The sequence below is a fragment of the Notechis scutatus genome, chromosome 1 (genome assembly GCF_049901735.1).
Source record: "Notechis scutatus isolate UNSWTSFEM ecotype Mainland chromosome 1, rNotScu1.2, whole genome shotgun sequence".
Classification (NCBI taxonomy): domain Eukaryota; kingdom Metazoa; phylum Chordata; class Lepidosauria; order Squamata; family Elapidae; genus Notechis; species Notechis scutatus.
Genome location: NC_142009.1, coordinates 325394819 through 325410001, shown reverse-complemented (window position 1 = coordinate 325410001; position 15183 = coordinate 325394819). Strand labels below are relative to the sequence as shown.

Here is a 15183-nt window from a genome sequence, read left to right as displayed (position 1 = left end):
AGTCATTTCCCCCGGCACGCGAGAGCTCGCCCGGAAGACTCCCATTGCACATGCGCGTGCACCGCCACCGCCCAACAGCTGATTGTCGGGTATCAGGCACGCATAAGTGGGGAGGGGCGGAGGTGTGCAAGAGACACGTGCGCATACGCAGAGATGCGGCGCGGGGGGTGATCGCACATGCATGTGCAGATGCGCAGCACGTGGGGGGGTGACCACGCATGCATGTGCAGATGCATGACACGTGGCGGGGGAATCATACACGTAGGCGCAGAGACACGCATGCAGCAAGGGGATTGCGCACGTATGCGCAGCAAGCTGCAAGGGGATCGCATGCGCATACGTGGGGGGTGGGAGGACAGCACGCATTGCCTTCCGGGAGCTGGAATGCGAGTGCGAGCGCAATTATCGGCATGGGAGCCAAAAAAGTTTTGCCACCACTGTTGTAGGTCATCTAGTCCAACCCCACTTCCGCTTAAGCCAGAGACCCTACACTATTTCTGACAAATGGCAGCTCAGTCTCTTCTCGAAAGCTTCCAGTGATGAAGCTCCCACAACTTCTGAAGCCAAACTGTTCCGTTGGTTGATTGTTCTCCCTGCCAGAAAATTTCTCCTTATTAGATCTGGTTATGCAAAAAGTTATGAATTGTGCTGAAATGGATAAACTAACGCTGAGTTTAAAAGATAAGGAAGCTTCAGTATTTTATAAGGTATGGGAACAATGGTATAGCTGGATAGATCGGAGACAGATTAAGGATAGGTAATTATTAAATATAGAATATAGATAGAATAAGAATATAATTATGCACAAATTAATATTTGTAAATATTGCACAAATGATTGTTATATGATAAGCACCACAAACAGCTGTTATTGAACGATATATTTTTTTATGTTCTTAATGTAATAAAAATTCAATAAAGTTTATTTTTAAAAAGATCTTCTTGGCAGTTTCTCCTAAAATTAGGGCCTTTCTTTAGTCAGTTAACACATTCTCCACTTGTCCTTGAATCAGCCAGAAAACTATCTCATTTTCTCAATATTACCAGTTAGTGGGAAATTCTCTGCCAATCTGTGACTGGCAAATGGGTTTCATACATAAACTAGATTAGATAGATGGCCCTGCTAGAAACAAAATCAGGCCAGAGAAAAGTGCCTTGAACCAGATCTAAATGACTAATAGATGACATGGTTATCCTGCTGTTATGAGTCACCTGATTGCGGTGAGGCCATCAGCTGTCATCTTAAGAAAAAAAATGTTACTTTAAAACTTTAACAGAAAAGGATGATTTAAGTCTGTTTCAATCATGGCTGGAGGACAAGATGAAGATATTGTGCAGAGGTCTCCAAACTTGGTAACTTTAAGACTTGTGGATTTCAACTCGCAGAATTCTCCAGCCAGCATCTGGCTGGAGAATTCTGGGAGTTGAAGTCCACAAGTCTTAAAGTTACCAAGTTTGGAGACCTCTGATCTATTGGTTAAGAAACCAGGTTAAAAACCAGAAGACTCTGAGTTCTAGACTCACCTTAGACATGAAAGTTGACTGGATGATTTTGGGCCAATCCCCAGGAGACTGAGAGTTCTAGTCCCGCCTTAGGCATGAAAGCTGATTGGGTGACTTTGGGCCAGTAACTTTCTCTTGGTTCAACTCACCTCACAGGGTTGTTGTTCTGGGGAAAATAGGAAGAGGAAGGAGTACAGTATTAGGTATGTTAGTTACATGGAGTTATCTGTAAAAATAATAAAGGTAGGAAAACAGACATGGAAGAATAGAGAGGCTGCTTGAATGCATATATACCATGGTTAAATGCAGAGGGGAAAATACACTTAAACTGTGGAAATCCCTATCTAGAGAATACCCCTTCCTTCCAACAGCTTGTTTTTTACATTAGCAAGCAAAGTCTGTTTGTTTGTTTGTTGTTTGTTTATTACATTTAAAGGTTGCACAACTCCAAATTTAATCTGTTTAATTTCAGAGTTTTCTTGGAGTAAGCATTTTATTTTTAATTAGTTATGTGATTTAGATCCTTGCTTTCTTGCTCAAGTTTGTATTGCTTTGTTTTGTAATGGATGGGATTTTCATTAATTGGCTTTTATGATTAACAAACCATTTACATTTGTGCATTATCCATTTATTTGATCTCTAGCATTTGTTTTGGAAAATCAAAATATGTTGATATATATCAATAAAATAAAATATAAAGTAGCTTTCCCTAAGTTATAAGGCTGATGTCTGAATAAGTCTCTTCCATTCTGATTAAGTTTCTTTCATTATGAATAATGATGCTCACTCAGACATGACAGAAGTCTACTAAACAATTAACACATTAGAAATTTCTCTCTGCCTTATAATTTTGAGACACATATATACAGAATCTCACTTGCAGCCAGTCCAGGGTGTTGGCGGGGAATTACAGCTTTTAAATTTAAGCTTTCAATTTAAAAATTAACATAAAGAATTCTAGGCCACAAGATGTGCCCAAATAATAGGACAGACGAGAAGAAAAAAACGTATTCCTAAAATAGCTTCAGATGGCTTTGCATTTGCACATTAAAGACAAAAAGGAGGTTGAATAACAGCAAAGAGGAATTTAACAAGCCATGGCTTCCTCTTAGTTTTCAACCACAGTAGTCACACACACACCAGCTTTTTCCTGTGCAGTGTTGCTCTCTCTCTCTCTCTCTCTCTCTCTCTCTCTCTCTGTGTGTGTGTGTGTGTGTGTGTGTGTGTTTCAGGCAAACCCAGCCAGGAAATAAGTTTGTAATCATGTGCTTTGAGCCCAGGCAGTTTACACGCAGGGGCGGCTGTCTATCGAGTCTTAGAAGTTCTTCCTTGCTGAGCACACACGCACCCAAAACACTTTCGCAAAACCGAGTATTAGGAAGCCACATCCAGGAACTTGAAAAGAAAAGATGCACCTTGGACAGTTTGGGCCCTGAACTGGGGGAGTAAGTTGATCTGCCACCCTTCATCTGTTCACAGAGCACCATGTTTTCAAGGAAGAAGCGTGAACTGATGAAAACACCCTCCATCTCCAAGAAATGCCGGGCGGGGAGCCCTGTGCCCCCAGCCTCCTTGGTAAGTAGGGTGCGACCTTTCGGTACGTAGACAGGCGGAAATATGGATGCTCTTTTTTTACACCTGCAGTAGTTTCATAGAAGCAATTTTGGGGGAGCGGAAAGCTGGGCAGGACTGCATTGGTTCAGGCTGCATCTATTCATTTGCCTTGAACTGAATGTCTGAATTGGAGCTCAAAAGGGACGCTTGTGTTTTCCTTGAAAGGGCATGTGTTTCCATATAGAAAGTCTCAGTTTATACATTGGGCCGAGCTACGGTTAGGGTTTAACCACAGTTTATTAAAGAACAGTTGGCTGGGTTCTATCGTTTAGACAGCCTGCTAAACTACAAAGCATGATTTCTACGTTGCAATGGCACCGTATAAATCCAAGGTTGTGTAAAACAGCTGACTGCCCGCCAAGCCATAATTTGGTGTTTCAGCACATGTATTTATGTGCATGCGCATTGGAGACAAATAACAAAAACATTGGGAATAAGGTATGGTCAGCCTTGCAGAGTGGCAAACAACTCCAGCCGCGAAAAGGTCAGAGGTATTTTGCAGAAGCAAAATCGGGATATTGATTTATCAAAAAAGGAAAAAGAGAAAGAGAGAGAGAGACTAAAATTAACAATCTATTTTATTTATTTACTTAAGCCTTAGCTTGTCCTTATGAACTCCTGCGGCAGCAGGGGGATAGGGGTCACAGGGTATATAGGTAGTCCTTGACTTATGACCACAATTGAGCCCCAGATTTTTATTGCTAAGTGAAACATTTGTTACCTGAATTTTCCCCCATTTGATGACCTTTTGTGCCACAATTGTTAAGTGAATCATTGCACTTCTTAAGTTAGTAACACAGTTGTTAAATGGATCTGGCGTCCCCCTTCACTTTGCTTGCCAGACGGTCACAAAAGGGGATCGTGTGACCTTGGGACACTGCAACCGTCATAACTGTGAGTCAGCTGCAAAACATCCAAATGTTTTTTTTAACTCAAATTTTCTGTTTTATTGTATAAAATACCAAAAAAGAAAAGAAAATAGGAAATTAAAGGAAGGAAAGGGAATGGGAAAAGGGAGTATGAATTAAAAGGGGGAGGAGAAAAAGAAAGAAAAGGGCGCATTGACTTCCAACTCTTCCTAGCACAGTACAAGGTACATACACTCCAACCTCAACTTTTTGCTTTTACATATTAATATATAACAAGTTATTTCTATAACATCAAAACATCTGAATTTTGATCACGTGGCCATGGGGATGCTGCAACGGTCATAAGTGTGAAAAACCGCCATAAGTCCCTTTTTTTCAGTGCTGTTCAAACTTCAAACTGTTGTAAGTCAAGGACTACCTATGATTAAAATTACTGAAGTTTGTAAAAGCTGGAAATGAATCTAGTGGCAATCCTTACAATTTATATTGACTATTTCCAAGTGTGATTTGATTGCTTATTGTACCCTATAACTATCATTAAGTGTTGTGCCTGATGATTCTCGACTCTTGACGAATGTATCTTTTCTTTTATGTACACTGAGAGCATTTGCACCAAGACAATTTCCTTGTGTGTCCAGTCACACTTGGCCAATAAAGAATTCTAATAAAGAATTCTAATTCTGAACATATTTTTTCCCATTGAACCGAAAGTGGTTTCAGAATAATTTCGTTTCCCATGGTACATTCAAAATCACTTTGGGTTTTTTGGGGCCAAAGATCTAGTAGACTTTTGAGACAATAGCCCAACCTGTTGTACTTCTGTTAGCTGAAGCCACAAAGGAGAAGAACACATATAAAGCAGGCAGTGGGGCCCTGTTCAAGCAACTCTCTGTTTCTAGATGAAATAACAGCTTTGCTCCATTGACAGCCCTCAACAAATGCAATTAGAGTGAATGCAGCAAAATGTATTAAGGTAGTCCTCAACTTACAACCACAATTGGGAGCAAAATTTCTATTGCTAAACAAGGTTAAGTGAATCATGCCTGATTTTACTAATTGTTTTGCCACATTTGTTAAGCAAGTCATTGCAGTTGTTGAGTGAAGCCAGATTAAGCAAATCTGGCTTCCTCCATTGACTTAGCTTGTCAGAAGCCAGGGAAAGGTCACAAATGGAGATCACACGGAGACCAAGATGCTACAACCATTGTAAGAACAGCTGGTTACCAAGCACCCAAATTGATGGGATCTAGGGGATGTTGCAACAGTCATAAATGCAAGGAATGGTCGTAAGTCACTTTTTTCAGTCTGTCGTCATTTTGAACAATTACTAAATGAATGGTTGTAAGTCAAGGTCTACCTATAAATTGGATAGGAGTATGTGAGTGTGCACGAAAATAAAGGAATTTATTTTTGTGTGTACAACTTGGGACCAGCCTGGCTGTCCCAATCCATCATAGATAGCCAAGAATTCTTTTCTGTTTTCATACTCTGTAGCAAAGAGAATGTCACGGCCCACCAGATTCTTTGCACGTGGTGAAAATCAGGCAGTTTTTAACTGCATATCTGAACTCTAAAGTCAAAGTAAAAATGTAAGACTTGCAATAGATTGGATAAAAGCTTTCTCCAGCATCCTGTTTTCCACAGAGGCCAACCAGATGCTCCAATGGAAAAACTCTTGTCAATGAAGGAAATGGTACTCAGTGATAGATTTATTGGGTTCTTGATGTTCTCTGAGCTTGTTTCTCTTCCTGCAGACACTTTATTATCAGGCTAGGTAACAACATCCGTGGAGAAGTAAAGCAAATTCAAAGAACACCAAGAAACCCAGTAATTCCCTTCTGAGCCACCTATATTCTCCATTACTGAGAGGTAGAAGTTTGGTGAAATTGAAGCAGCTTGGAAGGTTATGCAAGCAGTCTGATTACAGTATAAATGTGTGAGTACGTTGATGATGTACAGTAAATCACACACATTTCTCCATGAGAGCTTTCTCATTTCCTCGTACATGCAATTTCTGTATATGAAAGTACTCTCCTTTCAATCTGGGATGGGGGTCAACACACAGACATTCACACCAATGTTGTTGTATTTTTCTCATCATCAATGTACTCACACATTTATACCGTAATCACATTTATACTGTAATCACATTTATACTGTAATCAGACTGCTTGCATAACCTTCCGACGCTGGCTTATTTTTAAAGATCAAGATCTATAGAGACCTTCTTTCACACCTCGTTTGCACCTGGCCAGGGCTCTCATGAGCAAGTTTGAACTCCACTTTTCTTTTTAAAGACAACTTTTACTGTTTAACGTGTCCCCATGGGCTCCATGGAGAACACGGCCCTAATCTTACCAGTTCCAGATAGAAACTCCTATGCCTGTTTCCAAACTTAACACTAACCTTACCTATTTCCCAGTCCTTAAGGAGTTTCACATATTTTCTTCTTTAGCCAAAAGTATTTTACTATCTGCTGGGGGCTCAGGACCCAACCTACATTTGCTTGTTTCCCCCAGATGATCCTACCTGTATAGTGGTTCCTCAATTATGTATTTTGCCATTTTTCAATGCACAGATTTATCATTCTGTTCTTACTTAAACTTTTAATCCAGGGGAGTAGGTTTTCCTCACTCCACTGGCTCAATAACTACTCTAAAGGGTATTTTCACACCCTTACGTGTTAGTCACCCCTAAGGGTTCGCTCTACCTCCTGCAGCAAGAAAGTTAGCTGCAACAAAATAGAGAAATGATATCCATGATCAAGAATAGTTTATATTCTCTTTCTCACTTATTTCCACTGATTTATCTAATCCTTTCTTCAAAAAAGTTGTGACAGTCAGCAACAAACACAGTACATCCCTTTGTTATCTTTTGGTTTGTCTGCAATCTCCTCCCATTCAGTTTCTCTGTCCGGATGACCCCTGAATTCTAGTACTTTATTAGCAAATAAGGAAAACCTATCTTAGATCAATCAGTCAATTTGTTGATTGACTACTGATCATAACAAATAAGACAAAAACTATATAAAAGTGATAATGTTCATTAAAATATGCAGAAATCAGTAAGAATATTAAAATATTATTTATTTCATCAGATAAAACAATAGGAAAACATCAAGAACTTGATAAAATCGTATCTATATTTACCAGAAGCCCTTGTAAAGCTTGCTAATCTCCATAGTGATGTTTCCTCGTCTAAGTTCATTAAATATTCAACCTCAGGCCAAAAATAAGAAGGGGTCCAAAATTTTTCCACATGCTAAAGTGTAAGTTGGGCAGTACAATAAATAATGTATAAAATCTTCTATAATTTCCTTGGAAAACGGGCAGATGTGCATACAGATAGTCCTTCCTTGACTTAAAATTCAGCCCAAAATTTCTGCTGGTAAATGAGACATTTGTTAAGTGAATTTTGTCCCATTTTAGGATCTTTCTTGCTGCATTTGTTAAGTGAATCACTGTAGCTGTCTTAGTTTCATGGCTGTTAAGTGAATCTGGCTTCCTCATTGAGTTTGCTTGTCAGAAGGTCGCAAAAGGGGATCATATGAACCCAGGACAGCGCAATTGTCATAAATATGAGTCAGTTGCAAAGCAAGCTGAATTTTTATCATGGTCATAAGTGTGAAAAGTGGTCATAAATAACTTTTTTAGTAGCATTGTAACTTACAATAGTCTCTAAATGAACTGTTGTAAATCAAGGACAACCTAAATGGGATATTAAGAAACTGACTTTTTCTAGTTGCCAATGCCATTTGCTGGAACTATAAACTTGTATTTCTTGGAGGGATGGCATTGTAACACACATCAGACATGGTTTGGCTCACCTTAGCCTTTTCTCTAAAGAAATTATACCAATATTTTAACTACTGGGTAACCTAACCTATTTGTGTTATTGTGTGTCCTGACTTCATTCATTGTACAACAATGATGACGTGACACACGTATTGCAGCGGTATTTTTTTAAAAAAATCTTGGACTTTTAAGCTAATACGAATGTTTTGTGATGTCTGCACTAAAGACTCTTAATTTCTGATTTTTTGTTTTGCTTTGCGGCTTCAAAAATATTTGACTTTGAAAAAAAGCAGATGAGATTAAACCAAAGTAGAGTTGCATAAATCATGTTCTTCTCAGAATTGCCAGATACAAAGAATGGCACTTTTAATAATTGCAAAGAAGAGGATTTTTCATAGATTTTGCTATGTACGCAAAAATGTCATATTTTATTTACTATTAAAGATGAAGATGGATTACTGTATTTTCTCTCTGGCCATCTGAAACCGTTAGATCTTAGAGGATGCTGTTTAAAAAAATAAGTTCATACGGTCTGAAAGAAGTAAAGCATCGTAAATATATAGTATACCATGATTTGCCATGAAAATTCACTATCCTGGGATCTGAATTCAAATAATGGGTTATTGTCACCTTACATATATTAATTAGCGTTTTCAGTGCCAGATTGTTTTGTGTTTTATGCTTTGCAATTAGCCATTGTATTTTACATAGATTTGACTTCTGACTAGGTTGACCCACATTGGTCTTTCTTAAGCTGTGCCTTAAGTGTTAGGTTTCAATTCCCACAATGCCTAGTAGTATAATCATTATCTGTGCTGCCTTGGGATTACGGGAGTTGAAGAACAAAAAAATTCCAGGGGACTCCAAATTGAGCATAATGTGTCTAAACAAAATGTTAGCAGTTCATTGTGGTCTCCTCCCACTCTTTATTTTTCCATCTACAATTCCCTATGTGTCTGTGAGTGTGTGTGTTTGTGTGTGCATTCACGTGCATGTAAACACACTCACGCTTCTGTTAATGTAAGATAACCTTTGGTGTATCTGCTGAATCAGACTGGCATCTATATAGTGACAGGAGTTACTGGTTTTCATCGTGCTACAAAACGCATTGTTAGTGTTATGTTACTTTGAAAATGGAGTGTCCTGTCTTTGGCTGTTGCAAGAATGGATGGGTGAGTTAAGAGTTGCACATGCTTCCTTTTATGAGAGGGTGTCTCAGTTTGAAAATGTTGATTCTGTCAGTGGTTGGGGTGTAGCCACAAAAATGTTGAAATGCACAATATGGAACAGCTTGGAAATCTCCATTCTGAAGTAACTGCTTGAATACAAACTCAGCCGGTGAAGTCTGACTATTCTACTTATCCTGCCAATATTGTAAAACGTTAGCTTTTGTATATATATAAAATGGAGAAATAGGGCGGGGTGGAGAACATAAAGGAAAACACTAGCAGCTTGTAATCAAGCTCTGTTCTTAAACATACAGTATATAATGTGAACATTGCACCTTTCAGCACGGGTGAGCTGTACACATATGGAACAGGGAAGGCCTCTTTTAAAGAGGTAGATATTTTTGAAGGAATGCTTCTTTTGTGACCAGTAAATACATTGTCCCAAAGGTGCTTTTTTCAAGAGGCAACTGGACTTTCTGGTTTTTCTTTGAAAATGTTTTGCTTCTCATCCAGTTCTGACTAGATGGTGGGGAATAGAAGGATTTAATACTCCTTGCAGACAGCTAGTCATTTGCATTCTTTTGGTGAGTAGTTAAGGTCACCTGGAGGATTATCTGTGTCTTCAGAGTCACCTGAGTACAGTGGTGGGATTAAAAAAAAAATTATTACCGTTTCTGTGGGCGTGGCAGGGGAAGGATACTGTAAAATCTCCAGTCAGAGGTGGTATTTGCCGGTTCTCCAAACTACTTAAAATTTCCGCTACCGGTTCTCCTGAACTGGTCGGAACCTGCTGAATACCACCTCTGCCTGAGTGGTGAAAATAGGCGTGGAGCATTCGCAAATAACCAGCTATCTGCAAGGAATATAAATCCTTCCATTCCCCACCATCCAGTCAGAGCTGAAGAAGCTTCTTGGATGAGAAGCGAAACATCTTCAAAGAAAAACCAGAAAGTCCAGTTGCCTCCTGAAAAAGCACCTTTGGGACAATGTAAGGAGTTACAAGATCCCAAGGGAGAAGCATGAAAGGTTTACTAAAAAGTCTATAATAGTTAAAATTCTAAAAAGAGCAAGAGATGATGGATAGAGATAGAATACTTCTTATGATGGTGGCTATTTTATTAAGAGTTAGAAAAAGGAGATAGAAGATAATCATAATCTTTCAATTTCTAACATTTGTGTATACATAGTAATTATGTTTTCTACATCAGTATAGATAATACTATTTTCCCATGTTCTATGATTATTAATAACATTACTATTATTATTACTGTGTTTAAAATATATTTACCCTCTGTTCCAAGCACCTATGGTTATTAAAGAAAAAACATAAAACTATATAAAAAACCCATTTCATGCAGGAATCTACTTATTCAAAAATAGATTGAGTAAACCAGAAAGGGAACACTTTGTTCAGACTCTAATGCAGAGTATTTCAAATGTGGCAACTTTAAAATGTGTGGACTTCAACTCCCAGAATTCCCGAGCCAGCACTGGCTCAAGGATTCTGAGATGAAGTCCACATGTCTTAAAGTTGCCAAGGTTGAAAAATATTACTCTGAGGCCAATATTGGATTATTTGTTTTTTTTGCACCGTGCAGAAAAGAGGAAGTTTGTTAGATCTAACATACTCTGAAACAATTTGTGGTTTCTTTTCTCCGCCTTGTTAGAGAAAGGAAACTAGTAGTAGGCGGGTTTTTTTTCTTTTCTATTTCTTTTATTATTATTATTTTTTAAAAATCCTCCTGCGGGTTTTTCAGAACTAAGATGGGCAAGAAAAAAAACTGCAGTTCCCGTGTCAGCGATGGAGATATTTTCTTTTAATTTAACAGCTTTGTGGAATATACTTCTTAGCAGTGTTTTCAAAACCGCTCTGTTGCCTCCTTTGCAAAAGTGGGTGGGGTGGTTTTTTTTTTTTTTTGCCGATTTGGCCCTTCCTGATGCTTTGCAATCGGAGGAATGCTTGGCAAGCGGATGAATAGTAAGTCCACATACAGCCCATATTCTGCTGAACTACGGAAGAAGGGCTCCAAAACCAGGGGCAACGTTCTAGATTCGGTCTCCTTGCGAGCTAGTGTCTGGCTTAAGGTAGGATGATTTTCAAAACAGTCCTGCATATACTATATAAAACAAAGAGGAAGCAAAACTGAGTCCGGTGTGGTGACTCGGCATAGTTCAGCCCCCATGCTGACATTTGGGTGGATGTGATTCTTCACATTTCTGCTCCACAGATCTAGACTGCAAAAATCCAGATGAGCACTAGAAGTCAGCCAAGGGGCTGTTGTCTATCTCTTTGTTGCCATCTAGAGGTTGCCTGAGTTGTTGCAGTCCATATCTGATAGCCTAACTTCGAATAGGAGTCCAGTCCTAAGGGGTCTCACACGGACTCTTGGTGGCTCTGTTGAAACCAGAGGAACCTAACTAATTTATTTGATTTATACCTGTAATGATGATACAGCCTTTATTACAGAAAGCTGTCCTTTAAATTTATTTCATTTCATGATTTATTTTCTTGGTTTTACTCTTGAATTTTCCTTTGTAAAGCAAACTTATAAACATAAACAATCAATTTATCTGTAATCCCTATGAATTACTTTTAGATTTGCCCCCTTCTCAGGTTTTCCTTTTTTGCCAAGAAAATGTGAGTCTCTGGTGAGCATTTATGGCAATTGACAAAACATATAAGAAATGAAACATAGGAATTAATTCTGAATCATTTTGGAAAAGCTCTTAAAAAAACCCTCTAACAGTTTAAAATGTGAGGAAAGAGATGTGTCTGTACAGATTTTGTAGATACTGAAAAAGTGGGGGAATTTTTTGAGGAGACAGGAAAAAGGGAATCTTTGACAGACTAATTGGCTGCCAACATCAGAGGAATATCAAAGAAATAAAGCAGCTTTTAATTTATTTACTAAATTTATATGCCATCCATCTCACTGTCAAGCAACTCTGTCAGGATTTGTTTTGATAAAATGCATCTTTCTAAGACAGGGATCTCCAGAGCTGGTAATTTTAAGACTTGTGGAGAATTCCGCAGTCAGTCATGCTAGCTGGAGAATTCTGGGAGTTGAAGTCCACAAGTTTGGAAACCTCTGTTCTAAGAGATAATATTCTCCTATCTTGCCAAGTTAAAAGGTTCTATTTTCTTGTAGATTAACATTGCCTTAGGTTTAATTTATGCATTTGGTGAAGGATAGGACCCATCATGACCCCTAAAATGTAGTGCAGAAATCAAGCAAATAAAATAAAAAGTATCGGAAAGGAATATCAAATATCCTTCAGGCAAATGTTAATCCTGCAGTGAGCTTTCTGCCTCCAGGTTGGTCCTTCCAATTCTCATTTTAAAAGGTTGGGAAACTCTTTGTCTCAGTGTTACCATTTTGTGCAGTTGCAGGAAAGATATCAAAAAAGATGGACAATAGGAATGATGCCCAGGACACTTAAATTTTATAAAAGTTATTAAATGGACCCTATATTTGCAATATTAGATATTCACTCCATCGACAGTAATTAACCTGGAAATAAGGAGAAACTTTCTGACAGTGAGAACAATCAACCAATGGAACAGAAGTTGCCCTCGGAAGTTGTGGGAGCGCCATCACTAGAGACTTTCAAGAAGAGATTGGACTCTATCTGTCAGAAATGGTGTAGGGTCTCCTGCTTGGGGAAGGGGGTTGGACTAGATGACCTACAAGGTCCCTTCCAACTCTGATTATCTGTTATCTGTTATCTGAATCTGACTTGTGTTTAGCAGCTTTATGATAAATTAGACTTCAACTCCCAGAATTCCCCAGCCAGAGATGAAGTCCACTCATCTTAAAGTTGCTGGGGTTGAGAAACATATGCAGGTAGTTAATGGTAGTTCATGGACGTCTCATAAAGGGGGTATTTTCATTCCTTTTCATAGTCCCTCATCCTTTTTTTCTTTTTTCTTTTTGCCATCAGCCCAGAAATTGCTTAGTTTCAGCATCAGCAAAGGAAGGTGAGAGATTAATGAGGATTAAGTGTCTAGCTGGTAGCTAAAACAAACGAGGGAAACAATGACCTAACTGAACTTAGCCAGAAGCTTGTTATCTCACGGCTTGCCAGGATAAATAGGAAGAGCTAGCTTGTTTAAGCAGCCACTCTCTCAGGTATTAATTGAAAAACGCAGATCAACCACAAGACATCCAATGTAGGAGGCAAACTGAAACTTGATGGGTTGGAGGTAAGGGCATTGAGGTATTGAAATAAGACTTCAGCAACAGAGTGTCAATGCCTGGAATACACTACCTGACTCTTCCCAAACCCCAAAAACTTTAACCTTAGAATGTCGACTGTTGACTTCACCCCATTCCTAAGAGGTCTGTAAGGGGCGTTCATAAGTGCACCAACGTGCCTACCGTCCCCGTCCTAATGTTTCCCTTTTATTCATATCCATTTCATATATTAAGAATCATGTTTATACTTATATCTGTTATCTAATACATGTTTGACAAAATAAATAAAATAAAATAAAAATAAATAAAAATAAAGTATTCTTTACCTCAGATTGATCAGAGGCAATCTTGGCCCACAACATGTTCACTACCAAAAGTACAGTGGAGTGAGCCTTAATTAAGCGCTTTTGGACATAAGAGAGAATATCTGAAGCATTTGGTTTTGCAGAAATATCAAGTGCTATTCGCTAAGATTTGCTGTTAAGAGAAACAAACAAAAACCCTCAAAAATATTAGAAAACAGCAATTTTTTAAAGTTTTGCTGCCAGTCAGTAATCTGGATTTTTTTCAATCCAGATATGGTAGCTTTAGGCAAAGGGATTGTATGCAAGCAAATGTTTGGGAAAGAATGTCTCCCTTGAGATGGGATGGGAGTAAAGGGGATTCACATCCCCAACCTAGTGGCCCCAGTTGGATTCACACCTTACACTAAACCCTTACTGTACATTTTTCCAACCTCAGCAATGTTAAGATGGATGGACTTCAACTCCCAGAATTCCCCATCTGATTCCACATATGTTTATTTATTTATTTATTTATTTATTTGATTTGATTTGCCAATTGTTTACAAGATAATAAGTATAAATGTATACATAGTTGTGAATACATGAAATGGGTACATATAAGAAAAATAAAAGAATAAGAGAAACAATAGGACAGGGACGGTAGGCACGTTAGTGCGCTTTATGCACGCCCCTACAGGCCTCTTAGGAAAGGGGTGAGGTCAATAGTAGACAGTCTAAGGTTAAAGTTTTTGGGGTTTGGGGAAGAAACTACAGAGTCGGGTAGAGTATTCCAGACATTGACCACTCTATTGCTGAAGTCGTATTTCCTGCAATCAAGTTTGGTGCGGTTTACTTTGAGTTTGTATCTATTGTATGCTCTTGTGTTGTTATGGTTGAAGCTGAAGTATTCATTGACAGGTAGGACATTGCAATGTATGATTTTATATACCATGCTTAAGTCAGACCGAAGAGGCGTAATTCAAGGTTTTCTAGTTCTAGAATTTCAAGTCTGGTGGCATAAGGTATTCTACAACGAGTAGAGGAGTGGAGAACTCTTCTTGTGAAATATTTCTGGACTTTCTCAATTGTGCTAATATCAGATACGTAGTGTGGGTTCCAGACTGATGAACTGTATTCGAGTATTGGTCTAGCAAATGTTTTGTATGCTCTGGTTAGTAGTGTGATATTACCAGAGAAAAAGCTACGTAGGATTAGGTTAACAACTCTTAATGCCTTTTGGCTATGTAGTTGCAGTGGGCTCTAGCACTTAGATCATTAGAGGTGAGTATTCCAAGGTCCTTTACAGAGCTTGGGTCATCAACAAGATCTTGACTATTCAGCTTGTATTTTATTTTCTGATTTTTTTTTGCCAATATGTAAGACAGAGCATTTATTTGTTGAGATTTGAAGTTGCCATTTGTTTGACCACTCTGATACATAGTCAAGATCTTTTTGTAGGGTAGCAGTATTGTCTGTGGTATTGAACAGCTTTACATCATCAGCGAAGAGAACGTTGTTGCTGAGGTTCAGAAATACTGCTTTATACAGAGTGTTTTTTCCCTCTGTATGTATGTGTCAGCCTACCCAAGTATAAATCAGACAGAAAATATAAGACAAACTAATTCTACTTTATTAAAAGGCTACATTAAGAGAATCAAAAAATCTAGAGACAAAAAAATATCACTCTCACTTTTAACTGCTTGACCTGTTAGGGTGGGCCTGTCCTAAGTATCTTCCTCTGACCATTAAACTACT

General features: G+C 38.5%; 1 protein-coding gene across 3 annotated transcripts in view; it reads left to right on the top strand.

Moving 5' to 3' along the window:
* Positions 1-2789: 2789 nt before the first annotated feature.
* Positions 2790-15183, top strand: part of ARHGAP45 (Rho GTPase activating protein 45) — a 63590-nt gene continuing 51196 nt past the window's right edge. Inside the window, exon 1 of one of the 3 annotated variants that reach the window (XM_026670997.2) lies at positions 2790-3077. In XM_026670997.2, coding sequence (XP_026526782.1) covers positions 2988-3077 — 90 coding nt within the window. In that variant the 5' untranslated portion in view covers positions 2790-2987. Of the gene's footprint in view, positions 3078-8897; positions 8952-10802; positions 11034-15183 lie in introns of those variants that run through there. The other 2 variants (XM_026670998.2, XM_026670995.2) reach the window with 2 other exon arrangements.